The sequence below is a fragment of the Prionailurus viverrinus genome, chromosome D3, assembly GCF_022837055.1.
Source record: "Prionailurus viverrinus isolate Anna chromosome D3, UM_Priviv_1.0, whole genome shotgun sequence".
Taxonomy (NCBI): domain Eukaryota; kingdom Metazoa; phylum Chordata; class Mammalia; order Carnivora; family Felidae; genus Prionailurus; species Prionailurus viverrinus.
In genome coordinates this window covers 8,112,820-8,140,774 of record NC_062572.1, presented here as the reverse complement: position 1 = coordinate 8,140,774, position 27,955 = coordinate 8,112,820, and the positions used below count along the sequence as shown (strand labels likewise).

At 49.9% G+C, this 27,955-nt stretch overlaps 1 protein-coding gene across 12 annotated transcripts in view; it reads right to left on the bottom strand.

Moving 5' to 3' along the window:
• Nucleotides 1-58: 58 nt before the first annotated feature.
• KDM2B (lysine demethylase 2B) overlaps nt 59-27,955 on the bottom strand; it is a 153,533-nt gene continuing 125,636 nt past the window's right edge. For 8 of the 12 annotated variants that reach the window (XM_047828605.1, XM_047828602.1, XM_047828597.1 and 5 more), the window contains 11 exons: nt 19,536-19,760; nt 14,021-14,164; nt 12,523-12,609; nt 12,091-12,360; nt 11,773-11,886; nt 11,071-11,109; nt 10,279-10,958; nt 9,409-9,572; nt 9,162-9,323; nt 8,274-8,492; nt 59-1,365 (listed from right to left, as the gene is read on the bottom strand). In XM_047828605.1, coding sequence (XP_047684561.1) covers nt 1,184-1,365; nt 8,274-8,492; nt 9,162-9,323; nt 9,409-9,572; nt 10,279-10,958; nt 11,071-11,109; nt 11,773-11,886; nt 12,091-12,360; nt 12,523-12,609; nt 14,021-14,164; nt 19,536-19,760 — 2,286 coding nt within the window. In that variant the 3' untranslated portion in view covers nt 59-1,183. The remainder of the gene's footprint in view (nt 1,366-8,273; nt 8,493-9,161; nt 9,324-9,408; nt 9,573-10,278; nt 10,959-11,070; nt 11,110-11,772; nt 11,887-12,090; nt 12,361-12,522; nt 12,610-14,020; nt 14,165-19,535; nt 19,761-27,955) is intronic. The other 4 variants (XM_047828598.1, XM_047828601.1, XM_047828604.1 and 1 more) reach the window with 2 other exon arrangements.

The window sequence follows — 27,955 nt, the reverse complement described above, 5'->3', positions numbered from 1 at the left end:
GATCTTTTAATCGAATTTCTAGTCCACTCCTAGAACAGAAACTCTCAAAGTCCAAGGGTGCTTTTTTTGTACAATTGTTTATACAAATTCAACAAAGGTAAAACCGCTTTGGGGAAGGTCTAGGAAAACAACACCTTACAAGAATGGCACTTATGGAGGCATAACTTTACAACTAGGAAATAGCCATGTTATAAACCTTGAACGAGAACTCAACTCACCTCAAAGGAGAGAAAAAAGGAAAAGAAAGGCTATGTTGGATCATTTATTCTACTTGACTCACTGTATAAATTAATCTGTGTAGGTACAACAGCTCATGCGCTGGCCGCAAAACCCTCCTGAGTGCAAAGGCTGAAGTCTGAATTTTAAAATTTTGAGAAATAGGTGAATTCTGTACAGAGTGTCTTACTTCGACTAGAATTAACATAGATCCACATGCTTAGGTAATTCTTGACGTCCAAAGCGGGCTCTCAACTTCCAGTTAAACATGCTTTTAACGGGAAGGTCTTGGCCTGCTCTGCCAGATCTGGGCACGTGTGTAGATGGGGCATCTGTGTTGATGAAGTACAGGTCAAGTTCTCTCCTACCTCAGGGAAACCAGGAAAGTTGGCAATCTTCAAACAATAAAAACACAGGTATGCATTCAAACCTTGCATAAATAACTTTTAAACAATTTGTACAAAAATAGTTCTGCATAATGTAAGATGTAACAAAACCAACCAAACAAAATGTCAAGATGGCAGCAGAGGCGGTGTGTGGCCCACTGTATGTCGACACCAGCCCCGGGGTTGCGAGGACTGAGGCGTCCAAGACAAAACACCACCACCAGCAAAAACTCCTAAGCTCGCTCTTCAGCAAGAGAATTTCTCCAGAGTCCATCCTCCTCCGGCGGGAATGTCTTCTTGGTAAAGGCCGCCTTAGAAATGGTCCAGAAAGCAGTGCGGCTAGAATTCAGACCAAAGGAAAGGGTCCGGCTCATTCAGCCCCAGAACAGGCGGCAGAACAGCTTCTCCCTCGGCAAGACTTGCAGATGGAACGTTCTGTGGTCTGTTGTCCAAGTTCCAAATTGAAAATCAAAGCCCTCCTTTTTTTTTTTTTAAAGTCTTTTCCCTCCTCGGCCGTGTCCTCCCTCCTCGGCCGTGTCCCCTCTCCCCACCCATCCCTTATTTACATACTTGTCCTCGGACTAACTCAGTTTCTGTAGGAGTTTTTCTTCCACTTGCCCAAACTGGACACTCACAGACATTTCAGCTATGAACTGCTCACAGCCCTCCTTGGTGACCTGCTTGCAGTACCTCAGGTCAATATGACAGATATTTCCACAGCGTTTGAAGAAGGACAGGCACTGGTCAGTCACCTTATTGCAGTCTGCAAAGAAGAGGGGACACGTGAGGTGGAGGAATCGCAGAGGCCCAGAGCCCCCCGCCACCCCCCCCCTCAGCCATGAAGAAACGGGACAGGGCCCGTGAGCATATTCCAGCCCCTCGTGCCCTGGGGAAAACTGCACTTGCTTGAAAGCTCTCTTTAAATGGGGAAAGGTTCCATCTACCAAATTGTAAAGGTTAGTATAGGCCTGAAAAGCGTTCAGACCGTTTCAAGTGGAATCACTTAGAATCTTACCATTGCTTCTTTACGTGTATATGTTCTCACATAAATAGGTCCCCTGTCTATGTTGTTTAATAAAGATGGGGCCACACTATATATCAAACAGCTTGCCTTTCCCATCTACTGTTGAAAAACACCTCCCCGTCTCCATTACTGTGCGCTTATCTGCTTATTCCCTTCAGATACGTTCTGGACCATCTCTGTGGTCGTCTGAGGATCCTTTTCCCTCGTGTGGGCACCAGTGCTTTGAAGCGAGGTACAGCATGCTTGGGAGCCCCCTTACTAAGTGCAGAAAACCCCAAGGTGCTACAAGGGCTGACGAGATGCTGTCTACAGTGAGCAAACCAGATTTCAGAATCCGTCATCACCCCCTCCACTATAGACACACTTCTCTACCCCATATTCTATTGATTGGTACGTTGCTTTTATCACCCTCTTTTGTGTGAGAACTGAATCCACAGTTCTCTGGCTTCGATGCCAGTGAGCATCCAACTGAGGCTCAGAGATCCCCCCTCTGGCCTGATGATTTCCTTCATCTGAGTGGCCTTCATCTCGAGGCCTGTCATCACTAGTTCTGCATTTGCATTTTTCCGTTAAGTAGGAATGAAAACAGTAAAGGCAAACTGCAAATACAATCAGGAGCCCTGTGCTAGCGCTGTGGTACTGAAGTCCCAGGTTTAGAGGTGGCATAAAGAAGTAAAAAAGTTCAGGGGCGCCTGGGTGGCGCAGTCGGTTAAGCGTCCGACCTCAGCCAGGTCACGATCTCGCGGTCCGTGAGTTCGAGCCCCGCGTCGGGCTCTGGGCTGATGGCTCAGAGCCTGGAGCCTGTTTCCGATTCTGTGTCTCCCTCTCTCTCTGCCCCTCCCCCATTCATGCTCTGTCTCTCTCTGTCCCAAAAATAAATAAAAAAAAAAGTTGAAAAAAAAATTTAAAAAAAAAAAAAAAAGTTCAGCCAAGTTGCAGGACACAAAATCAACACACAAAAATCAGTTGCATTTTTATACACTAGCAATGAACAATCTGAAAGAAAATGAGCAATTCCATTTATAATAGCATCAAACAGTAAAACAGAGTAAAATACTTAGGAATAAAGGTAACCAAGGAAGTGAAAGACTTGTACACTGAATACTTAAGAACACTGCTATAAGAAATTAAAGATATAAATGGAGAGATTTCCCTGGCTCATGGGAAGACTTAATATTGTTAAAATGGCCACACAACTCAAAGCAATCTACAGATTCAATGAAGTTGCTATAAAATACCAACAGTGTTTTCTGCAAAAATAGAAAAAACACCCTAAAATTAATGCAGAAGTATAAGAGATCCTGAATTGCCAAAGTAGTCTTGAACACAAAATTGGAGGACTCACACTTCTGGATTTCAAAACTTACTACAAAGCCACAGAATAGTGTTAATGCATTAAGGACGACATACAGACTAACCAACAGACTATAACTGACAGCCTAGAATTTAAACCCTTGAATGTTCAAATGATTTTTGACAAGGTGCTACAACCACTTAGAGGGAAAAAGACAAAATTTTCCAACAAATGCTGCTGGGAAAATTAGATATCCATATGCAAACAAATGAAGCTGAACCTTCTACCTCACACCATATACAAATTTAACTCAAAATTCTTTAGACCTAAATATAGGGGCTGAAACTACCAAACTCTTAGAAGGAAATAGGAAAATCTTTGAATTTGTCAATGGTTTCTTAAAGATGACACCAAAAGCACAAAGTTAAAAACATTTGTGCAAAGGACATTATCAAGACGATGAAAAGACACGCAGAATGGGTGAAAATATTTGCAAATCATGGATCCTGGCAAGGGATTACTACTACCCAGAATATATGAAGAACTCCTACAATTCAACAACAAAAAAATCCACAAACACCCTGATTAAAAAACAGGAAAAGGACATGAATAGACATTTCCCAAAGATGATACACCATCAACAAAAAGATGCTCAACACCACTAATCACGAGGAAAATGCTAACTCCCCAAGACAAAACTACGTTGAGGGGCACCTGGCTGGCTCAGTTGGTAGAGCATGTGACTGTTGATCTTTGGGTTGTGAGTTTGAGCCCAGTGTTGGGTGTAGAGATTACTTTCAAAAAAAAAAAAAGGTATTTCAAAACTACATTGAGATATCACTTCATACCACTAGAATGGCTATAAAAAATAAAGTTTAGCAAAGATGTGGAGAAAAATGAGACCTTTGTGTCCTATTACATTAGGAATGTAAAATTGTGCAGCTGCTACAGCAAACAATATGGTGGTTCCTCAAAAAATTAAACCTAGAATTACCATGTGATTCTGCTAGGCCATGTCTGGGTATATACCAAAAAGAACTGCAAGCAGGGACTCGAACAAATATTTGTACATCCATGTTCCCAGCAGCATTATTCATAACAGCCAAAAGGTGGAAGCCACCCAACTGTCCAGATGGACAAATAAATAAAACTGAGTCTATACGTACAATGGAATACTATTCGACTTTAAAAAGGCAGGAAATTCTGACACCTGATATAACACGGATGAACCTTGAGGACATTATGCTAATTAAAACAAGCCAGTCACACACAAAAAAAACACTGTTATATAATTCCACTTACATAAGGTCCCTAAAAAAGTCAAGTTCACAGAGATGGCATAGAGATTGTCAGGGGCTGGGGGAAAGAGGAATGGGGAGTTAGTTTGTGGATATAGAGTTTCTGATGGGGTGAAATTTCTGGAGAGGGGTCGGGGGGCAGTTTGCACACAATGTAAATGAACTTATATGCTAGTGAACTGTATACTTAAACAGTAAATTTTATGTATTTTACCATAATTTTTTTAATTCTGTAAGTTGGAGAAGAGATAACATAGATTTGAGAAAGCTTAACCTAAATAGGCTGAAGGGAAAGCAGAGAAGCAGATTCATTCTGTAAAACACCCCCAAAGGTTCAGGTAGGAGAAAGAACAGGTACACTTGAGGGGCACCTGGGTGGCTCAGTTGGCTGGGCAGCTGACTTCAGCTCAGGACACAATCTCGCGGTCTGTGGGTTCGAGCCCCATGTCGGGCTCTGTGCTGGCAGCTCGGAGCCTGGAGCCTGCTTCGGATTCTGTGTCTCCCTCTCTCTCTGCCCCTCCCCAGCTCATGCTCTGTCTCTGTCTCTCAAAAATAAATAAAATGTAAAGCAAGCAAACAAACAAACAACAAAAAAAACAGGCACACTGGAAGTGGAGCTAATGAAGGGGCTAGATTGGTGGCTGTTTGATTCCCTCCCTAGATGTTGATATAAGAGAGAGAAAGTCTCTGGTCTGAGCACCAGACTGGGGCACCCATTCAAAATCAGGGTCTAGGGGGGAAACTTACCTGCTGTTGACATCCCCGGCTTCCTTCCCCTGCCAGGCCCCAGGACACTGGGCAGTCTGGCTTGCACCCTCCAGTTGGGAGGTCAAGGAGAATCCTTTTGGCAACCCTGACCAGCTCAAGAGAAACCTCTCAAAGATCTCACGTCTTGGTTTCCCCCAAAGAAACCACCTATACTGACCACACAATGACTGACTGCTCCAACGTGTGTCGCCAGCCTCTGATCACCTTAGTGTGGACAACCCCGTGTTGACACTAAATCCAAGGAAGATCTCTTATGAGGGCCACTGACTATGTTTGAAGGAAACCATGTAAGCCTGGAGAAGAAAATAAAGCTGTCAATATCCTCAGGCTACTCTACCGAGGTTCAGAGAAGGGGAGCACCTGGCTGGCCTAGTAGGTGGGGGTTGTGAGTTTGACCCCCGCGTTGGGTGTAGAGAGTACTTAAAAATAAAGTCTTTAAAAAAAAAAAAAAACTCAGATAACAGAAAGGGGAGAGGATAGTAGGATGGTGGTGGTGGGGTGGGGGGGAGTTCAGAGAGTAAGATACAGCTGTAATATTAAAAAATATCAGTTGAGGGGTGGCTCAGTCAGTTAAGTATCTGACTTCAGCTCAGGTCATGATCTCGCAGTTCTTGAGTTCGAGCCCTGCATAAGGCTCTGTGCTGACAGCTCGGAGCCTGGAACCTGCTTTAGATTCTGTGTCTCCCTCTCTGCCCCACCGCTGCTTGTGTGCGGTCTCTAAAAAATACACATTAAAAAAACTTTTTAAAATTATCAGTTGAACCATATGAAACTGCCCATGTTTTCACTGTGTTTGACCTACATAAACAACAGTAAAAAAGTCGGTATATGAATTGTGTGATAAAGTAGAAACTCTCAGAAAAATGAGAAGACCTACAGGTGGAAAACAGAAGAAAAGGAAATTGAGAAATAATTCAATGAAGTCTCCTAGAACTGAAGGACATTTGTTTCTAGGTTGAAAAATCGAAAGGGCTCATGAGTGTGGTGGATGAAAACAGATTCAAAGCAAGACTCAACAATTACAGAAAACTAGAAACAAACTAAAACTTTTGATTAGAGAAAATATTCACTGAAGGAAGAAGAATCAAATGGTTTTGGATTTGGACTCTGAATGCAGAGAAGGAAGCGCCCACTTTCTGAAACATCACAGTTGCCAGATCCAGCTATCAGTTCAATGTGAGGGATAATAAAACCATTTTCGGACATACCAAGTCTAGATGTCCTCCGCGAAATCAGAGAGACAAGAAGAAACATGGGGTCAAGGAAAATAGGGACCCTACACAAGAGAGACCAAGAAAATTTCTAGGCTGGCAGCAGGTAGAAGTCTAGGAGGAGAAAACAGACAGGAAGGGAGTCCAGGAGAAAGGGCTCCCGCCAAACACTGGTCAGGGCCCAGGGTGCCTGGGGGGGCTCAGCCAGTTAAGTGACTTTGGCTCCGGTCATGATCTTGAGTTTCCTGAGTTCGAGCCCCACGAGTCAGCACAGAGCCTGCTTTGGGTCCTCTACCTTTCTCTCCCTACCCCTCCCCTGCCCGCACGCTCTCTCAAAAATAGACATTAAAAAACAAAAACCAAAAAACCCACAACTGGCTGGGGCCACAGAGAGGAGTTTGTGTGTGAGGGAAGAACGGTATTCAGGTCTGTTGTAGGGTCTGCTTAGAGACTAAGCAAACAAAAAAAGACGCAATTATTAACTCTAGGAAAAAGAAAATTTATACAAGGGAAATGTACTCATAATGCACTATTTAGTTCAACAGTGGACGATACTTATGTGGCCACAGAAAGAGACTTAACCACGAATCGGAAAGATCAGGGGAGAGACGATGTAAGAGCAGCAATTCTGTGTTCTACACAGCAAGCCAGTAAGTACAGAATGCCTGAGTGGGAAAAAAAAAATCAAGGTGTGCAAGTACAGAGACAGACACTGGGAGAAAGAATTTAAGGTGGTTGCCTGGCCGGGCGGGGGCGGGGGGGGTGGTGGTGAGCACCCAAATAAGTAATCTAGAGGAACACGCAGCCTAATAATGAAAGCTAGACAACTGTGACTTGACTTTGTCTCTAGACCATATGCTTCACGTTCATAGGTCCTGAAACAGGTCAACTGTCCTCTTTGTTGTGCCAGACTTTTTACCATTAACTAGTTATCCTGATGGCAAGGGAAAACTTTTTAAAAAGCAATGAACCTAAAAGAGACTGGGTCTCAAGGTTTGCCTTCCCGTCCGGCATGGCTCTGAACAGGAACTCGAGACACCTCTATGTACTGAGGCCAAGGGGTGAGCTTCGTGGAAAAACACAGAAGCGCGTTTGCACGCGACGGCACTGCAGGGGAATCTCCGCTCCACACGCAGGGCGACCGACAGTAAACAGAGTCGCTGTAACACCAAGGCGCACCCAGGCCCTCGTCCGCAGGACAGCCCCGGCATCCGTGTAAGACCTCGAGTGGAGCCTGGGGTCGGGATGGCCAGCCCTGCCTGGCTCTCTCCTCTCTGCCAACACGGGGGCGGGAACGGCCCTTGCCGCGACTCCCCGAGGAGGAGCAGGGATGGCTTCCTCGGTACAGAATTCTCTCGTACCACCAACTTCCCCATTCCTCCTCAAATGTGGCACAGCTGACAGGAAGCTGTTGAGCTACTAAGCGTGAGGTGAAGGTGGCCTTTATTAGTTGCTAATTTCTGGAGAAAAAAGCATTTTTTGAGGGTTTGTGTAAATCTTATATCCACAGCCTGACCCATTACCGTCAGTCACCCCCAGGGCCTTAAAACCTGACCCCGGCCCCACGGGCGAGTAGAGGGAGCGCGGGCTCTGCAGACACAGGACCGCAGCGACACCAGCTGTAGGCTTCCTTCTCTCCGACGGGCCCCTTGCTAGCAGGGTCACATAAGCGAGGACACATAACCCCAGCAGACGCTGAGCTACCTCAGGGATCAAAGCCTGCCTGGCCTCACAGCCCGCGGCTCCCCTGCTCTCCTCTCCGCTGCGGGAGCCGGCTTGTGTGCACCACCGGGGAGCAGTTCCTCCAGCCCGTATTGTGGGTCAGGAACCACTGGCGCGTGCTCTCGCTGCCACCAGCACTAATCTTTTGGCAGCAATCATTACCAATCCAGTGATAACTCCTGTGCTCAAGGTTTCTCCACCAGCCCAGGCTGTCTGTCTTGTTTTCAGGTACGTCCCAGCCCTGACCCTGTGACCCTGTAACAGCAGGCACACAGCGGATTTCCCCACAAAGGTGAAATTTCCAGCCTGTCCCCCAGGGTCCCAGGCAGAGCCTGCTGGGTGCCTCTGACTGACCTGATAGGTTGATTTCGGTTAAGGAGTCTCGGGTGGTGGTGCCCACAGCGGTGAGCAGGTTGATGGACTGGTCGGTAACGTGGTTACAGTAACTGAGGTGGAGCTTGGACAGCAGGGGCATGTGGCGTATGATGAGCCGCAGGGAGGCATCTGTGATGTCCAGGCCTGCTAGACGCAGTTCCACAATGTTCCGGAGCTTGCTCCGATTGTCCATCTGACCTGAGGGGGCAGGAAGGAGAGAGGCAGCATGTCAGCCTGACCGGGGAGATGTGGTCACAATGACCTAACACTCTAGAGGGCCTACTGGCCACATGTCACACTTCAGTTTCACTTAGCCATTGTTTCCCCAAACTGGTTCCCACGTTTAAAAATATAAGGGTTCCACATCAACTCTCCCACTTCTGGATTCCTGAAAAATCAGAACGTCTAGAAACACAGCCCACATTCTACCCAGCAGTCCTCAGCCAACTAGAGCAGAGACTGCACAGCATCTCTGATCACCAGGGTTTCCTCATTTGAGCTACAGGCAGGGAGCAATGACCCTCACAACCCAAGCCAGGAAGGTTCCATCTTGTGAGCTCATCTCCAACTACACTGACCCCCGTGCTCACGGAAGCTTGAAGCCAACGAAGGACAAATTAACAGAGAAGTAGACGCATGCAAAGCCCCCACAGTGAAGTCCTGGGTGCGCAAAGAAGCCTCTGCTCTCAGTGGTCCCTTCTCTGCCTGAAGCTGAGTGAGAACATAACAGCATCCTCCGGAAAGGGCTGGGACCAGAGAAGGCTTGAGAACCCGTGCACCGGGTGGGGCCTGTAGTGAAAACCAGATCCAACGGCAGAGCCTGGTCAGACTGCCTCCGCGTCGACCCCCTTGGGCCCGGCCACTCACCTGGCCTGTTATCTGTGGGCGGGGACAGGAGATCCCGCATCTGGGCATCCTTTAGTCCTTCCACCCACTGGACATCCAGGGTCCGGAGCAAAGGACAGCTGGAACTACAGAGAGCTGAGACGGCGATCCACGAGCAGCCCGACAGCACCAAGTCTCGGAGCCCTGGGGGACAGGGGAGGGCTGGCAGGTCAGGCGATGCACCCAGCCCCCACCACTGCACCTCCAGGGTCCCTGGCCCAGTGCTCACCAGGCAACCGGTTGATGAGCCAGCTCAGCTGTTTCTTGGAGATATTGGTCCAGCTGAGGTCCAGGGAGACAGGCTGCCGCCGGATGATGCCACTCAGCATCAGGGGTGTGATGGACTTGCAGTGGTTCAGATCGATGCGGGTCCATAACCGCTTATCGCAGCACCTGGGGGCCAGGTCCAGCAGAGGGGGTGTCATCAGACTTGAAGCTGGCCCCCTGCATTGCCGTGGCAGCTCACCCCACTGCCACGTTCGGAGGACGGGGAGCTCCTTAACTCCGCCCTCTGGATCCTTCTCCGTTTCACTCCTGTCCTGCCCACACCTGGGCACCTTTCCTCTGATGGCCCCAGGCCCCCATGGAAGGTGCCAGTACCTGCTCTTCATTAAGTATTTACTGGGGCCTCTACCACACCCCCTACACACCACTTCTCACAAGAACGCTCCAGGCAGACACCATATCATGCCCTTTTACAGATAAAGGTAAGTCACCTGGCAAAGGCCAGAGAGCTAGGAAACATCGAAGCTGAAATTAAGATCAGTAACTGGAATACTTGCTTTTAACCTGGACTACCTCTTTAAGGACAAGGACTCCACCTGGTCCCCAGTTCATCTTCCAAGGGCCAAATCAAGCAATCAAATAGGGTTCACCTCTTCTGGTAAGACCAGCGTGACCAGATTGCTGTAGCCACCTGGAACTCTTTGAGAAGAATAATTAAGCTAGACTGAGCTTAGAAGGAAGGAAAGACGACCATGAGCGACTTGTGGAGACACATACCACGCATGTGCCATTCCTGGTCTAGTCTAAGCCTTAGCCTGGAGCCCAACACGGCGCTGGTCCCTGGCCGCCTCCCCGTCCAAGCTCGGCCCCTCACCAGCGGTTCCAGGTCCTGCAGACCCGCATGCAGACACACAAGTCTTGGTGGCTGAGGTAGCTGAAGACGGCCATCCACACCTCCCTGTGCATGACGTGGGCCGCCCCATCGTCCAGGGGCAGTGAGTCAGGCGGGGGGCTGATGGGGGGCGGCCGGATCACATGTCGCTCCATCTGGATGCACTTGGGCGGGGACACGGAGGGAGGGGGCCGGGAGATGACACGGGGTGGGCTCCGCAGGCCGGGCCCCAGCTGGTGCCGCAACTCCCGGGGGGGGCCGGTGAGCCCCTTGCTGAAACGGTGGGGGCGCTCGCAGAGGCCCAGGGGCCGCTTGGGCTCCTCGCTCTCGCTCTCGGGCTCTGACTTGATGGGCTGGTGGTTCTCGTTGGCCAGGCTGTTCTCCGTCTTCTGGATCTCTTGGTTCAGCTCCTTGCTCAGCTCCTTGCTCAGCTCCTTGGTGGGAAGCCGCCTTTTCCGGCGCATCTTCACCTTCTTCTTCTCCTCAGGGCCCTCTGCCCCCTCGGTGCTGGGCCCAGCGGTAGGGGAGCTTGAACGGGAGTGGTCGCTTTCCCGGGCGGTGGGGGGCGCCTCGGGCAGGTCATCCTCTGGCTCCTGCTTGAAGCGCCGGAGAGGCTTGTTGGCAAGGGCCATCCGGTCCTCGGCGTTCTTCCAGGACCGCCGCTGAGGGAGGAGGGGGGAGCGAGGGCAGCTCAGCCCCTCGGCTCGGGGCTGCCTCCCCACCCTCCCACAGGGACCCAATGACCCAGGAGCAGGCGTGGGGGGGAGACAGTACCTTTTTCCTGAAAAGCTTATCTTCTTTGCCAGGTTTTAGCTGTCACAGGAAAGAAAGCATGCAGAGCTTGCTCCCAGGGTTCGTGGGATTCGGTCCCCTCTACACTCTGCCCCACCACAAGTCCACAGTCTCTGGAGTAGGGGCTGGAGGGCCACCTTTCCCACAAATCCCATCTCCTCCACTGAGGCTGAAACACGGTGGTCCCTGCCTGCTGCTTTTAGACATTGGAAGGGGAGAAGTGTGGTCCAACTGTTCCCACCCAACTGACCTCCCACCCTCGGCCAGACCCTGAGGTGTGCACTCGCCCACTGAGGTTGGACTTGGCTCTGGGAGCCGGTCCTGGAGGCGGGGCCTGCAGGGTTCCCAGTGGAGCCTTAATGGCTGGAGTTGGGAAACGACAACCAGGCGCCACCTCGTGGCCGAAGCGGGAAGAGCCGCTGGGCGAAGCGGGGCTGCCAGGATCCTCCGAGGTTTCCAGATCCACAGGGCTTCCCCGCGGCAGCTTCAGCTTCTCAGGCCCCACGCCAGAACCACCAGCCAGTGATCCGGGACTGGGGCCCGGGAAGCTGCGGCGCACAGATGCCTCGGAGCGGCTGCGGCAATGGGCTGGAAGACCGCAGGGGCGGGGAGGGGGGGGGGCGGGGGCGGCCCGGGGCTCGCAAGTCCCCAGGGCCTCAGGAGGGCGGGGCGACGTGGGAGCACCTGCTGCTGGAAGTAAGTGAGACTGGATCTCCACCAGGGGTTGAGGCTGCTGCCTAGAGGGGGCCTCGGCGAGAGGTGAGAGGAGGAACCGGGGGACGTTTGAAGCGTCGAGGCCTAAAGGGGTGGGAAGAGGAGTGACTCGCTGGTTTTCCCCTCCTTTCTTTTGGGCCGGGCTCTTGGGACTTATGTGACCTGCTCAGGGCAGCCAGAGGCCAGGACCCCGAGTTCTCCCCGCTGCCCGTCCCCGCCCCCGCCTGTGCGCCCTGCACCCGGGACCGGCCAGGCCACCCCTCGCTGCCCGCTCCTCCCGCTCCGTACTCTCTTGCGTCCACTCAGCTCTTGGGGCTTCTCGTATTTCCGCTTCCTCCTCAGGTGCACGTCGTCTGACTTTCGGCGCAGGATGCCATCCGGGGGCACCTTCTTGGGGTGCTCATCTGACCTGCGCCGAGGCGCCTCCTCGCACTCACTCCTCCGCTTGGCAGGCTCCTGCCCTTCCTTGTTGTCCCGGTTCATCTTCTGCTCCTTGAGCAGGGAGCCGGGCAGGTTGGAAGCATACTTAAAGCCAGGGCCACGCTTTTGCTTGTAGGCCAAAAAGAGAGAAGGAACAAACAAACTGTATATCTTTGGACTTGCCCCCCTCCAGGAACCCGCGGCACCCCGCTGGCCACAGCGCACCGACAGGCCGCATCTGACAAGGCCAAGGTCTGCCCCTCCCGGGCTGACCCCTGGGACTTGGAGCCCGGCACTCACTTTCCCGGTCTTGCCGGCGTGGTTACACTTTGGACACTCCCAGCAGTTTGGAAGCTCATCGTTGACCACGCCCTCTGACTCCTTAATCTGCGAAGGGCACACGCCAGTCAGCAAGCAGGGAGGGGGCAGAAGATGCCACACCTGCCAGGAACACCAACAGCCCCCTCCCAGATGTCACTTCTATCCCATCCTTGACCAAGACAAAACAAAGGTGGTTAAGACAGGTGGCTCTGGATCCAGGCCAGGGGTCAAATCCTAACTTTGCCTCTTACTAGCTCAGTGATCCCAGGCAAATCACTCCATCTCTGTGGGCCAGTGCCCTCCATCATGGAATGGAATGTACCTGTCTCACCACTGTTCTGCAACAATTCAGTAAGATAACCTAGGGAAAGCAATGGGCTCAGGGCCTGTTCAGTCATTTAGTAGCACTGGGTGCTAGGTGTGAGCAACACAGAGGTGCTGTCCCTGCCCTTGAGGAGCTTCTGATCTGGGAGACAGAAGTAACCAGGCAACTAAAACATCAAGTCTGACTTCCAAAGCCAGGGAACAATCACAGTGCCCCTTCAGACTGTGAGGTGTGTGCAGGAGGATGAGCCTTGCAACAAGCCCCCACTACTGCCACTGAAGAAAAGAGACATTTCAGAGCTAAGGTAGTATTCGGGGCAAGCCCACCTCAATCTTTATAAAACACACACATAGGGGCACCTAAGCGGCTCAGTCAGTTAAGCGTCCGACTTTTAATTTCGGCTCAGGTCATGATCTCCTGGTTGTGAGATTGAGCCCCACGTCCAGCTCTGTGCGGAGCGGGAAGCTTGCTTGGGATTCTCCCTCTCTCTCTCCCCTCCCCCCTTGCTCACATTCTCTCTTTCTCAAAATAAATAAACAAACATTAAAAAACACACACACACAGATACACTGAGGCTGACACCTGGGCTGAGAGGGCTGACGACATTTTCTGGGGACAAGCCCAGAGCAGTCTCCTCCTTGCAGAGGTAGAACCTGTTGCCTAAGACAGGCAGGCACAGCACAGTGGTCCCCACAAGAAGGCAGCCCTGCCCTGGGCACACCAAGGGAGCAGGTTCTCGGCACAAAGGGACACTGGTGCAACCACCTGTCGTCACAGGGTCCGCCCTCCCAGGCCCAGGCTTCGTTCTCCCAGAAGCCTGGAGCCAGGATTCCAGTGAGCAGCATAACCACCCAGTCTCTCCCTCTGGTCTCAGTGCAAGACTCTGGGAACTCTCTCTGGTTTTGTCTTATTGGAGGGTGGGGGGTGTGGGGGGGGGGTATGTATTCATTCTCTCGAAGCCACAGGTGGGAGGTCTGAGCTACTGCAGACCCTTCTTGCCCTCGGCTTGTTATCTGACACTCAGAACCCACCCCCCCCCAGACTCAGAGGTCCTCTGGGGAAGGAAGCTCACTGTCCCCCAGCATCAGCACCACCAGAGGTGCTCAATGGGGGTGCCGAGCAGCACAGCCAGACCCCCCCGGGACTGCTCACCTTAAGGCATCCGGGGTGGATGATTTCGTTGCAGATAGAGCACTCCATTAGCATGAGGTTAAACTTTCCTTCTTCCTCTTCCACTGTGTCTTCTTTCCCTGCCTCGCCACACACCAGGCACACGGCGGTGTGGGGCAGCACTGGCTGAAGAGCCGGAGAGAGCACAGCGAAGTCAGCAGGGGCCAGAACCGTGGGGAGCAGGTCCAAGGCCAGGAGGCAGCAGAGAACTGGCTCAGCCACTGCCTGTCATTCATTCATTGATTCGTTCGTTCGTTCAAATACTCATCAGGCTACTATCTCTTTGTGCCAGATACTAAATGCTGGGAATGGCACTGGACAAGACAAATAAATATCTCTGCCATCCTGAGCTTACGTTTTCATGGAGGGGGGCAGACAAATGAAAACCAACAGGATATGCTGTGACAAGGGACATGGAGAAACATACAGCAAGGAGGGCCAGGTGAGGGGTGGAAGGGGCTCATTCGGAACATGGAGGTCAGGGACAGAGCGTCCCATGCGAGTCAAGACCCGAAGGAGGAGGTGGGGTGTGAACTGAGCCCAAGCCTGTGGGGGACTGAGGCTGTGCACCACCGGCGGCCATCAAAGCACGTCCAAGGACTCCAGGGTCCCCACAACCTTTACAGGGAGGTCCGCAGGGTCAAAACTATCTTCAGGGTAACACTAAGATGCTATCTGCCTTTTTCAACTATGCTGACATTTGCACTGGTAAGGGACATTGCCGGTCCTCGTCGGGGCAGTACTGAGTTTGTCCCTGCCACACGCTTATTACAAAGACCACCGGCTTCACTGAAGAAGGTCTTTGATGAAGCAGTAAAAAATTACTAATTTTATGAAATCTTTGACCCTTGAAAACATAACCTTTTAATATTCTGTACGACAAAATAGGAAGTGTGCATCAGGTGCCCCTGCTGCATACCAAAGGACGATGGTTATCTAAAGGAAAAGCACTCGTGACTAAGTTGTGACCTGACTTGGTCATTTTCTGCATAGAACATCATTCTACTTGACAGAGCAACTGAATTAAAAAAAAAAAAAAAGTATTGGCAAGTTTCTCAAAGATGAAATGAGCCGGTCACGTCCAGAAAAACAAACTTACAGCATCCGTTGCAGATGATAAAATTCAAACTTTAAAAACAAAAATTAGAATTTTGGAAAACCTACACTAGCCACCATGAACTGGGCAGCTTCCTAATCACACTTAAAGACTCTTCAGAGGAGACTGGCGGCGTGTCAACAAATGTGTGGGGTTTGTTGTTGTTGTTGTTGTTTTTTGTTTTTTTTTTTACATAGTATAACACTGTTTGCCCCTATTTGGAAAATCTGTATAACTCAATGAGCCAGTTTTTCCAAATGACCCCACGTGTGATGTTGTAACATCATGCATGAGCAAATGAGCTTTTCCGGGGGCAAGGAAAGACTAATGAATTTTAATGTAACAGCATGACAAGTTCATTGATACAGTTTCAGATTCCACAATGCAACTAACCTTTAAGAAACTGCCACCTGTTGCGTTCTGGTGGAGTACCAGAGATTTCCACCCCTACTGGGAAGACTGCTAAACTACTCCTCCCCTTTCCAACTAGGGATCTGTACCAGGCCACATTTTCCTCACATAGTTGCTCCAAAACAATGTACTGCGACAGAATGAAGACAGACATATATATGAAAATGCAAATCTTGTCTAATGAACCAAACATAAAAGAAAAGATTTACACAAACATAAAACAACGCCATCCTTCCTATTAATCACTTTTGTTTTGGAAAACGGAGCTAGTTCTCATAAAAATGTCATTTATGTTAACATGTAGTGGGTTTGTTCTTTTTATTTTTTATTTAAAGTTTTATTTATTTAAGTAATCTCTACACTCAACATGGGGCTCAAACTCATGACCATGGGATCGAGAGTAGCACACTCTTCCAACTGAGCCAGCCAGGTGCCCCAAGTTTGTTCTTTTTAAATGAATTCCAAGTATTTTTAAAACTTCTCCATTTTAATTTTGAATAATAATAAATAACCCACATAAATAAAGCTTTTGCGGTGGGGGGGGGGCTCATAATTTTTAAGAGGGTACAGAATTCCCAAAACCACAACGTTTGAGAACTGATGTGCTAAACCATAAACCCTTTGCAGGCAGAATCAAGCCACTTATACTCTCCCCCCTTTACACACCCACCCTCCCTGTACCTGGGATCCAGACGAAGCACACAGTCAATTTTTATCACACTGAATTAACAGAGCTTCAAAAAGGCGATATAGGCTCCACTACTAAGTGAAAAGTCTATAAAATGGCACAAACATTTGAGTTCAAATAAATAGAACACTGAAGGCAAAAGAGCCATCATTTGTTCAACAAATACTTAATAAACATCTGCTGAAGCCTGAAGCAAGCAACCAAAAGGGGAACAGTGATGAGGAAGGCAGCTGCTCCCCCGAGCTGTTTGGGAAGATGAAGACAGAGCATGCTGAAATCCTAGGAAGACATGGGAAAGTCATGTGCAAGTGCTATGGGAGCAGCAAGAGGCTGATTTCCGGAAGACTCCCAGGACAGAGAATGTGGGCTCCTGCAGGCGCAGAGAAGTGAGGAGCAGGAAAAGGAAAAGGGACCACCAACTCACGCGAAAGAGGACAGAGAAGCAAGAGCCAGACGCGCTCAGCCACTGGGAGCAGGCCAGGCCACCGGGGACAGGGGAGTGCAGAGAGCCCAAAGCTGGGGTGCCGGGTGAGGAGCACCTGGTGGCCAGAAGACGGTCTGTGATGGGATGGGCGAGGGTAGGGGACTGAGTCTGAAACTGGCAGGCAGAACCACAGGCAAAGCTACCGCAGAGACTGACAAGGGGAACCCAGGCCCGAGCCAGCAGGGAGATGGTGCTGGACGGTGCGAAGGGATGGAGCCTCACAGGGAGGAGAGAGACAGCAGCACATCAAGAAAGAAGAGCCTGGAAAGGGAGGAGAGGTGGCCTGCATGTGTCAGAGGCGGGTAAACCATGGCAGGAAGAGCCCCAGCAACGTGGAAAAGTTGGAAGAAGAGTAAAGAGGACCCTAATGGTCAGGCCAAGACGCCACTTGCTATTAGTTCCGAAAGCCACATCAGGTTGGAGAGACACACACAAAATTGAGGTTTCCTTCAACCAACACTCACAGTGGCAGGCACCATGGCTGCAAAGCATAGGTAACATCAGAGACAGGTCCCATAACTGGCCCTGGGACACAGGGCAGGGACAGGGGAGGGCTGAAGAGGAAGAGACAGTGCTGGATCACTGCCAACATGCCGTGTTTAGGGGACACTATTCTCAAAATCGTAAATCCTGACAGCATGTGATGGGTCACATGGACCCTCACTCCAGAAAAATGTACCTAGAGGTAGGCACACAGACAAAAACCTGTATTTAATTTCAAGGGGACTCCCAACATTCCTGAAATCCACGGAAATGACCTGGGTAGAGGTAACAATTAAAAACACAAGTAACCCAACAAAAACTGCACAGCAAAAGGAAAAACAACCAACAGAGTGAAAAGGCAACCCACAAATGTATGTGATGATGAGTTAGTATCTAGGGCACATGAAGAACTCCAATTCAACAACAAAAACACAGACAATCCAATTTAAAAATGGCCAAAGGACTTAAACAAACATTTCTCCAAAGAAGCTACGGCCAACAAAATATGAAAAGATGCTCAACGTCACCAATCATCAGGGAAATGCAGATCAAAACCACCACGAAGTACCACCTCACTTCCATCCAGGCAACTGCTTATCAAAACAACAGTAAATCTCAAGTGCTGGCGAGGATATGGAGAACATGGAACCCTTGTACACCATTGGTGGGAATGTACAATGGAGCAGCCTCTACGGAAAACAGTATGGCGGTCCCTGAAACCAATAAAAGTAGAGCTACCGTATGATCCAGCAATCCTACTTCCAGGTATATACCCAAGGGAATTCAAAACAGGATCTCAGAGAGGTACTGGATGCCCCCACGGTACCCAAGAGCCAAGAGATGCAGAAGCAACTTAAATGTCCATCAACAGAGGAACAGATAAAGAAAACACAGCACATACAAATGATGGAATACTATTCAGTCTTTAAAAAGAAGGAAATCCTGGGGTGCCTGTCTGGCTCAGTTGGTACAGCATGCAATTCTTGATCTCGGGGTTGTGAGTTCAAGCCTCACGTTGGGCACAGAATTTATGAAAGAAAGAAAAGAAAGAAAAGAAAGAAAGAAAGAAAGAAAGATCCTGACCCATGCCACTACGTAGATGAACCTTGAGAACATGATGTTCAGTGAAATGAGCCAGTCGCCGAAGGAGAAATACCATTTATATGAGGGATCTAAAGCAGGCACACTTAGACAGTAGAAAGATGGTTGCCAGGGGCTGGGGGAGGGGAAATGGAGTTGTTGGATGGATATAGGGTTTCCATTTGGCAAGATGAAAAGGTTCTAGAGATCAGCTTGCACAACGAGTATGTAGGTATTATGACTACTGGACACTTAAAAACGGTTAAGATGGTAAATTCTGTTCTGTGTTTTTGACCATAAGAAAGAAAACAAAAAATAAAAACAAAACACTAAACTAAAACAAAAACAAAAACGCAGGCAGTATGTGTGGAGGGAGAAGGGGAAGGAGTCCCTGGGCTCAGAGGGGCAGCAGCAGCCGGAGAGAAAGGTGCACCCAATGCCAGGCTGGGCCTTCAGAGCAGCTCTCCCAGGAATCCTGTCCCTCCTGCTGAGCCTGCTTTCCCACGGGAGCAGAGAGATCACCGTTCCCACAGGGAGGACCCCGAGGACCTGGGAGCAGCACCCTGCAGAAGGTGGGGTGTGTGCTGTAGGGATCCAGGGACAGACCCCCAGACCATGTTTTGCCAGGGTCTGTGCCATTGGCCCGTCCTGGAGCAAGGCTGGGGCGGGTGAGGCAGTGTGGAGGGGCCGGCCAGGCTCTGCAGCAGCCCGGCTCCTGGGCACCATAAATCAGCCGTCTTTATCTGGGGCAGTCCCCTCAGGCGGGGCACTGACCTTCCACCTGGACCTCTGACTTTGAAGGCAGGACAGGAAGGAAGGGAGGGCCCAGAACCGTCATGAACTGGACCATAAATGTTGGCAATGGGGTCACAGACAGGACAGGCTGACATCTTTAATGGCAGACACTTCAAAGTACTCGGTCATCTAGGGAAGGAAGCAGTTCTAAGGCCATCAGCCTGTGAAGAAAAAGGGGCCCAGCAAGGTAAGTCTGCCCCCAAGTCCTGCGATGTGGAATCTGAAACGGCACTGGTCAGAGCCCCCTTTCTTCCCACAAGGGAGTCCCTCCTAGGGGTTTCTGCAGCTGCAACATTCTCTTTTAAGGGAGAAAAGAGGCAGACCAATAAGCAGAAGAACAAGCCAGGAAGGTGGGGTCTGGATTCAGAGGAGGGCCAGGGCCACCACCTCTGCTCTGCTCTGGGGGTGTGGGGAGAGGCCCCCAGGGGCCTCCCCGCGTGGCCGCAGCCGCCACACTCACCGCGATGCACTGCCGCATGATACAGCTCTGCTTCATCCGCCCGGGGCCCCCGAACTTCTTCATGTCCTTGCAGAAGTGACACTCTCCGCACTCGGTCCGCAGGCAGGCCTCGCACTTGCGGCATCGCGTCCGGCGCCGGCGAGCTCCCGCCGTCGTCCGGTTGGCGGCCAACTTCACGGCGGAGGCCGGGCCCAGCTTCCCCTTGGGCCGACCTACCGCCCGGTTCTGCGGGAGAGCACACAGGGCCGGTGAGATGGGCCGCAGGGCTGGCCGGACCCCCACCGCAGGGCCTCTGAGGCTGATGTGTTCAGGTCCCAACCCCAGGACCTCAGGCTCCGACCTTATTTAGAAACAGGGCCTGTACAGAGGCGATCCAATTAAAATAAGGTCATTAGGGTGGGCCCTAATCCAGTACAACTGGCATCCTTATGAAAGGGGAAGTCTGGACACAGGCACAGAGGGAACACATGTGGAGACACAGGAAGATGGCCATGTGACTGGAGTAATGGGTCTATAAGCCAAGGAAATCCGCGGCCACCAAAGGCTCCACCAAAAGTTGGAATAGACAAGGCAGGATCCTCCCTTAGAGCCTTCAGAGCAAGCATGGTCCTGTTAACACCTTGATTTGAGACTTCTGGCCTTCAGAACTGTGAGAGAGTAAGTTTCTGTTAAGTGTCCAGTTTGGGGTAGTTTATTATGGCAGCCCCTGAAAGTAAAAAGAGGACACCCTGCTTCTGAGAGCATGTCCTGGCTCAAGACCCTTCTGGGCCCCCACGCCTCGGCAGAGGCCCCTGCCCACCTCAGGCCAGGGCACTACTTGTGCTTCCCGAGAGAGGCCGTACACAGCCACACGGGAGGCCTCTGTCCCCTCTGCCAGGAACACAGACTCCCTTCCCCACTCCGCTTGGCTAATGCCTACTCTTCTGCAGGCCCCAGTTTACAACTGCTTTCTTCTGGCAGCCTCCCTGTCCTGTGTTCAGGGCGCCTTCCCCCATGAGGCAGACTCAGGAAAGCGGTTATCAAAAGTCTTGTCACCACTGTCCTTTCACAAGATGGCCTGGCACACCAGATGTGCTCAATAAACCAAACAAACCCAGGTGGAATGAGACAGTAACCCTAAGGAACCCCGACTTCAAGATCTTCTCTAAATGGGCTCCAAATGCTTCTTTCCCTGTGACTCAGAGGAAGAACAGAAGGGAAATGAACAGAAAGCAGTGCAAAAATGTGAAAGAGTGAACCAGCCAGCCACAGGTCCTGTTCAGGGGTCCTTATATCCCAGCCAGCAGTCTCAGAGCCTCTTGCAAACCAGGATCCGTGGTGGAGTTCCTGGGCCAACCGCTGGAGGACAGAGTCTGCTGAGGGGCCCTGTGCACCTGGGACTAAAAGTGGGAGGGACCAGGATGTAGCCTGCATTGTCTGAAGCACATTTCCAAGTAGCAGGAGAGTTTGCTGAAAAATGGTTCATCTGTCAGGGAGACACTCCTTACCCCAAACCATCGGATCGAATTGGCCTCAAATGCTTAACGCCCTTTGCAGCCAATTAATCTCCAGTCCAGTCCCAGCCTTTTAATTTCACTCGCTTGCCACACCCAGATCCCTAAGAAAATTAGCTCCTCTAGTCAGTTCTGGGGGCCCAGAAGTGTGGTTACTATGTATCACAACAGTGCAAAGGGTGCTCCATCCAGGGACCACCTTCCCCCAAGACCACAGGGGCTATCTAGAAACAGCCACATCAGAAGGAAACACCGTCCACCTTTCATCCGTCTCTTCTCCAGTGCAGTGGTCCCTGCGCAGAATGAAGATCTCACACACGCACCCCACTTCAGTACCGACACCTAAGTGGACCCTTCCCTCCAATTCATCTTCCTAGCAGCCTGCAACATTCAAGGGAACTGCAAAGCCGTCTGACGGCTGAGGTGCTCACCTTGGAAGTGCTGCTCCCCTGATCTTTATCCCCCGCAGCTTGCCCTAAGCTCCAAAGGGGAAAGGGAGACACCAGACCTGGCTCTGGTGGCCCATTGGTCCTCATCAACCCCATCCTGACCCTGCCGCTGCCACAGAGCCACTCCACGCTCACTCGGTCACGGCCACCCTGAGCTGTGAGGTGGCCCGGACAGCGGCCCTGTCACCAGGGAGACCCACAGATGGGCCTGTCACCACCAGCTGCCTCGGGGAAGGGGCTGCTCCCACACAAGCTACTCTGCCTTCCCCTACCGAAGGTCTCGCGGCCCCCTCCCACCAGTCCTTACACTGCACCCCAATGAGGTCTCGAGTGTCCCTTGTCACATACAGGAGAAGCTTGGCAGCCCTAACACCAGAAGAGGGATAAATCGGCCCACGCGTCATACATGTACATTCATGTCAGGTATTGCTGTCAGATGAGTAGTAAAGGGAAAAAAAAAAAAAAAAAAAAAAAAAGATGAGTTTTCAGAGGCTTTGGAGATGAGAATGGTACATAAGGAGCCACGGACCTGAACACTGAGCAGCTGACCAGAGAGCAGCAAGTGTGCCAGGCAGAAGCAGCCGATGACAAGGACGGTGACAGCAGTGATGGTGGATATTTGCCGAATGCTTGCTACTGTGATCATCTTTTTGCATATGATATTACCTTATTTTTCCAATAATGACCCTATGAGAGATGCCATTTCTCAGATGAGGGGACTGGAGAGGGAGGATAAGTGGCTTGCCCAAGGTGACAGAGCCAGCAGAGGATGAGCACACACCCAGACTGTGCTCTGAGCACTACGGATTACAGCACACAGGCAGGCACAGCAGGGCAGGAGTCCACTGGAGGTGAGCACACACCCTTGGAAGAGGCCCCTGGTTAGTGCCTTCACGCCCATAGTAGGACAGGTGCCAAGAGAAAGTACACAGAAGCACATTCACTGCCAGAGAAGTGGAAACCAGGAAGGTTTCTCCCTCCCGTCACAGCCAATGCGACTAAGATTCTACCCCTATAAAGAGCACATGTCCTCTAAGTGACTCAGTCCTCAAACCCTGGCAATGAGGCAGACAGTGCCGAGCCTCAAGTCAGGTACAGATGTGAGGACAGTGCACACAGTCCAACCTCCAAGGACAAACCAGAGGGGAAGGGCTCAAACTCTGACTCCCACAGCAGGAGATTCTAAGGACTAGCCACTTTGGTGAAGGACTGAAAACATTCCCGGGGTCCAAACACGGTTCTCTTCTTCCACTCAGGAGCATCAGGTATAAATAGCTGCTGGGCACCTCTGTCCTTACTGGCCATGGGGACAGTGTCCCTCTAAAGTCAAAAGTTAGGCCAATCCAGCCAGGGTCACAGAGCTCATAAGTGACTGTGAAACAAGTCTACCTTCCAGTGCTTTCCAAAGTACATTCCTCTCCAGAGAGGCACTTTTCCAACCCGTGAAAAAAACCCAAATTCTTCAGGATCCCAATGGCAGCTGAGACATCCCGGAAAATGACAGGGTAAACGAGAGACGATGTCCTGGAAGAAGAGGTGTGAGGAGGCTGTTTGTGAAGACCTTGACTCAGGCCCTCTCTAGCCAGCTGCCAAGTCAAGCTAGAAAAGCTGCTGCCACCTACAGCCTCATGGCCAGTTTTTGCGGGCAGTGGACACCAGCTGGCTTGTCAGGAGTCAGCTGAGCAACACTTGAAATGCAGGCACCTAAGAAAGACCACCCAGAAAATCAACAGGTGAAAAAGACAGTGGAGGGTCTCTATTAAGGAAGGTAAACAAGTCAAAGCCCTGTCATTCTGGCATGAAACTTCTGTCCTAATCTCTTCTGCGTGATACCTAAAGGTTCAAAACTCAGGGTGCCTGGGTGGCTCAGTCAGTTAAGTGTCCGACTTTGACTCAGGTCATGAACTTGCGGTTTGTGAGTTCAAGCCCCACGTCTGGCTCTGCTGACAGCTCACAGACTGGAACCTGCTTCAGATTCTGTGTTTCCCTCACTCTCTGCCCCTCCCCCGCCTTGCACCCTGTCTCTCTCAAAACTAAATTTAAAAACACTTAAAAGTTCAAAACCAATTCTAAATTCCACTCTATCCTACCTTTGCCTCTATTTGTTCAAGTAACCCAGAATGCATCTTTGTTAATTTCAGCATGAACTATTCTCAGCAAAATGGAGTGATGGTATCCACTGACTTTCACTTTACAAACCGGTCTCCTCAACCCCAAGGCCACTTGTTGATTTTATCAGCCCAGCTCCACCTGTTAAGGACATCTAGAGTCCGTAACTGTCCCCCACACAAAACATAGTATTCTGACACCTCTTCTCCATCAGTTACTCCTAAGCATTTTCCTTAACAGCAATAGTATTTTGGTAGTTCTTTCATTCACTTGTTCATTCATTCCACAAATATTAACAGTGCATCCTATCCATCAGATCCTCTTCTGAATATTCTTGGGCAGAACCTCTTCAATCCCTCATGTCTAAAATACTGGGATTAAAATTACTTGGATTAACCTAAATTAATGAAAAGACATCCCATGTTCATGGATTGAGAGACTTAATATTGTCATGATGGCAATACTCCCCAAAGTGATCTATAAATTCTATGCAATCCCTGTGAAAGTCCCAGCTTTTTTTTTTTTTTTTTTTTTTTTTTCTTTTTTTTGCAGAAATCAACAAGCTGACCTTAAAATTCATGTGGAAATGCCAGGGACCTGGAAAGGCCAAAACAATCTTGAAAATGAAGAGCAAAGTTGGAGGATAAATACTTCTTGATTTCAATACTTACTACAAAGCTCCAGTAAACAAGACTATGTGATGCTGGCATAAAGACAGACATATTGATCAACGGAATTGAGAATCCAGAAATAAACCCTCACAATATTTACGACAAAATGAATTTTGAGACCAAGTGATTTTCGGCAAGTGTGTCAAGATGATTTAGTCGGGGAAGAGAATAGTCTTTTCAACACATGATGCAGGGACATGCAAAAACAATGAAGTTGATCCCCTACCTCACACTATTTGTAAAATATTACCTCAAATTACCTCTTACCTAAATGTAAGAGCTAAAACTATAAAACTATTAGAAGAAAACAAAAGGGTAAGCCTTCATGACCCTGGATTAGGCAATGATTTCTTGGATAGGACACCAAAAGCAGAGGCAACAAAAGAAAAGAGATGGACTAAACTTCAAAACTGAAAATTTTTGTGCTCAAAAGGGGCACAATCAGGTGAAAAAGCCCAGAGAGTGGGAGAACATATTGCAAATAATACATTTGGTAAGGGACTAGTATCTAAAATATATAAAGAACTCTAATGACTCAACAATAAAAAGACAAACATCCCAATTTTAAAATGGACAAAGGATTTAGGGGCGCCTGGGTGGCTCCGTCGGTTGAGCATCTGACTTCAGCTCAGGTCACAATCTTGCGGTTGACAAGTTCCAGCCCCACATCGGGCTCTGTGCTGACAGCTCAGAACTTGGAGCCTGCTTCAGATTCTGTGTCTCCCTCTCTCTCTCTGCCTCTCCCCCACTCATGCTCTGTCTCTCTCTGTCTCAAAAACAAAGATAAACATTAAAAAAAAATTTTTTTTAATTAAAAAGTAGACAAAGGATTTAAATAGGTATGTTTTCAAAAACATACAAATGGGGAACAAGCAGATGAAAAGATGCTTAACATTACTAGCCAACAAGAGTATGTAATCTGCACTGGAGACTCATTCATTAATGAGTCACAGGTTCACCCACCTGCCTACTCAAGTGTTTTCTGGCTGAGAATTCTGTACCAGATTCAATGGTAGGTGCTGGGAATACAGAGATGAATAAGATGCATCCCATACTCTCAAAGGCATTAGAGTCTAGGGTGAGAAAAACAACCAACCACGTAAATGCAATGCAATGTGATGGTGATGATAATGATATTACAAGTAACGCTGTCTGAAGTAATCATTCCTTTCAATATTCGCATCAGTAACCTATGAGACAGGAATTATGATCTCCATTCAGGAAGCAACTGAAAGAAAAAAAAAGTGAGGAAACCGAGGCACAGCAGAGTTAAGTCATCTACCTAATGTCATACTGCCCATGAATGAGAAGCTGAGATGTGAGCCTCACCAGTGACTCTAAAGCATGGCCCCTGGCATGCTGACCCAGAAGAAATGCCTCATCTCACTGGGAAGGGATATTGGGAAAAGGGTCACAGACAGAGGAGGTGGCGACTAAGGTGGGTCTTAAGGGAGAACAAGCCGCATCTTCAGGCCGAGGGTAGGGGTGGGGGTAGGGAGCAGACATTCTAGGCAGAAAGAAGAGTAATAAGATAGAGACGTGAAGTGACATGACATGTTCAATAGCCTGACACAACGACTTGAGATGTCAGAAGCCCAATCTTGTAGGGCCTCATAGGACACAGAAATGCGGTGTCCCCTGTAAGAGCAGTGAAAGGACTTTACGCTCAGGAGCAACATGCACAAGTGTGAGGAGTGACTTTCTGGACAGTGAGCAAGATGACAGGCGGGGAGAGGAGTTGAGAAGGGTATGACGACAGCAGTCCAGGCTGAAGATGATGAAGGCATGAGCAGAAGCCACAGAAGCATTGACAGGGAGGGGATGATTCAGGACATGTTTTAGAAGCAGACCTGGTTTTAGAAGACCCCGGAGGCTGCCTGAACATGGGACATACAAGCAGGAAGAGCCCTGGAAAGCTCTGAGGTTTATAGCTTGAGCAACAGGAGAACAAGGGGCCTAGGAGAGGAAGGAAAGATCAGTGACTCCACCGTGGACACACAGAATCTGAGGAGCCACGGGACATTCAAGGAAGCTGGCCGGCAGCGGGAGGGACCAGAGTGGATCCACAGCCGGGAGTCAGCATCACATACTGTTAAACTAGTTAAGTCCACGAGGCTGCCCAGGGAGGACGGGCGGAGTGAAAAGAGGGTCCTGGACACTACCTCCAAGACTACGGACATTCAAGGGCCAGTGAGAAAGACCAGCCTGCGGAGGAACGGCCGGAAAGGCAGGCAAAGCAGCAGGCGGTTGGGTCATCCCTGAGCCAGGGAAGAGTTTCAAGAAGGGACGACTGTCCAGACGAGTCAGTGAGAAAAACAGTGAAATGTGGCTGTGTGGTTTTACAGTGAAGACCGTTGTATATTTCCCAGCAAGCTACCCCCAACAGCAGCACACTGACACTCAGCCCCACGAGGGGTAGTGATGCCCCCCCCCACATCTGTCATGCTAATGCTGTGTTCTACTGCATAACATAGATTCACCTCAACATATGTCTGTTCCCAAATCTTCATGCATAATGGACATCCCAGGAAAAGCTGGATGTTAGCAGCAGTGTGGGGCCCCTTAACACACACCTGTAGACTCCAGGGAGGGCTTTGGTTTGTTTATATACTGAGGGTAAGGAGCAAGAGAATAAAAACACGAGAGCTACCGGAAACCCAGGGGATGCGAGGACCTCTGGAGAATCTGAGGAAAGCTAAGGACCTTTTCCCAGAAAAATGCACACAAAGTCACAAACCTTTGATATTATTTCAGGAAGGTTCAGGGACCCCTGTCTTAAAATTTCATAAGAAGCTACAATGAGTAATACAGTAGTTATGGCTGCACAAACTTCTGAGAGATTTTCCTCTTCATAATTTTCTATTATTTTTACTTTTTTAAAACAACAATCACTTTTAGTTTAAGAAAAGAAACAAAGCTATTTTCACTTCAGGGGTTAAAAAAAAAAGATGGAACACATATTCTCATTAACAGCCCTTTTTTGGGGGGCATCTCCTCAAACTGAACACAGCTAAAGAATTTTCTGACACATTCTGCACTGGAGAAGCAAATCAAGTCCAGGGGAGAAGGCCCAGCCAAGAGTGAGCACTGGCAAAGAGCAGGCAAGGGGTCTCCTCCTGCCCACCATCACCACCTCGCCCCCACCCCACACTGGGAGCAGCGGGGGGAAACCCAGGCTGCTGGGGGAAGCCACAGGGCAGACACACCTAAGGAAGCCTGATGCCGCCCAGGACCGGACACCAGCCTCAGGTGGGCACTAGAGATGGGCACGGACTTTTAAAGTGGAACAGGCAAAATGCTGATGCGGGGTGGGTGTGAGAGGGGCCAGGTGCAGCTGCTGGGGGTAACTGGGCAAGAGCAATTCCCGACAGGGCCTCCGCCAGTCTCTCTGTGAGTGTACCTGCGTGCCCACTCCTCCCTGGAGGACACTTTACAGAAGAGTGGGGTCTAGAGCCCAGAGACTCACTCTCCGGTGGAAAGACGCAAATGCTTTCGAGATCCGTAGAGGAAGCCACTGTTCTCAGGCCCAAGAAATCCTGAGGCTGAGAAAGGCTGAAAAACCTAGTGAGGAAGGGCTAGAGGAGGCCAACAGCAGGGAGTTACAGCCTGGAGCTTCCGCAGGCGTGCGGTCCTTCACGGACAATCTTCTTCTCTGCCGGGAATATGCGAAAAACCTGCTGCCCACTGACCTGGCTTAG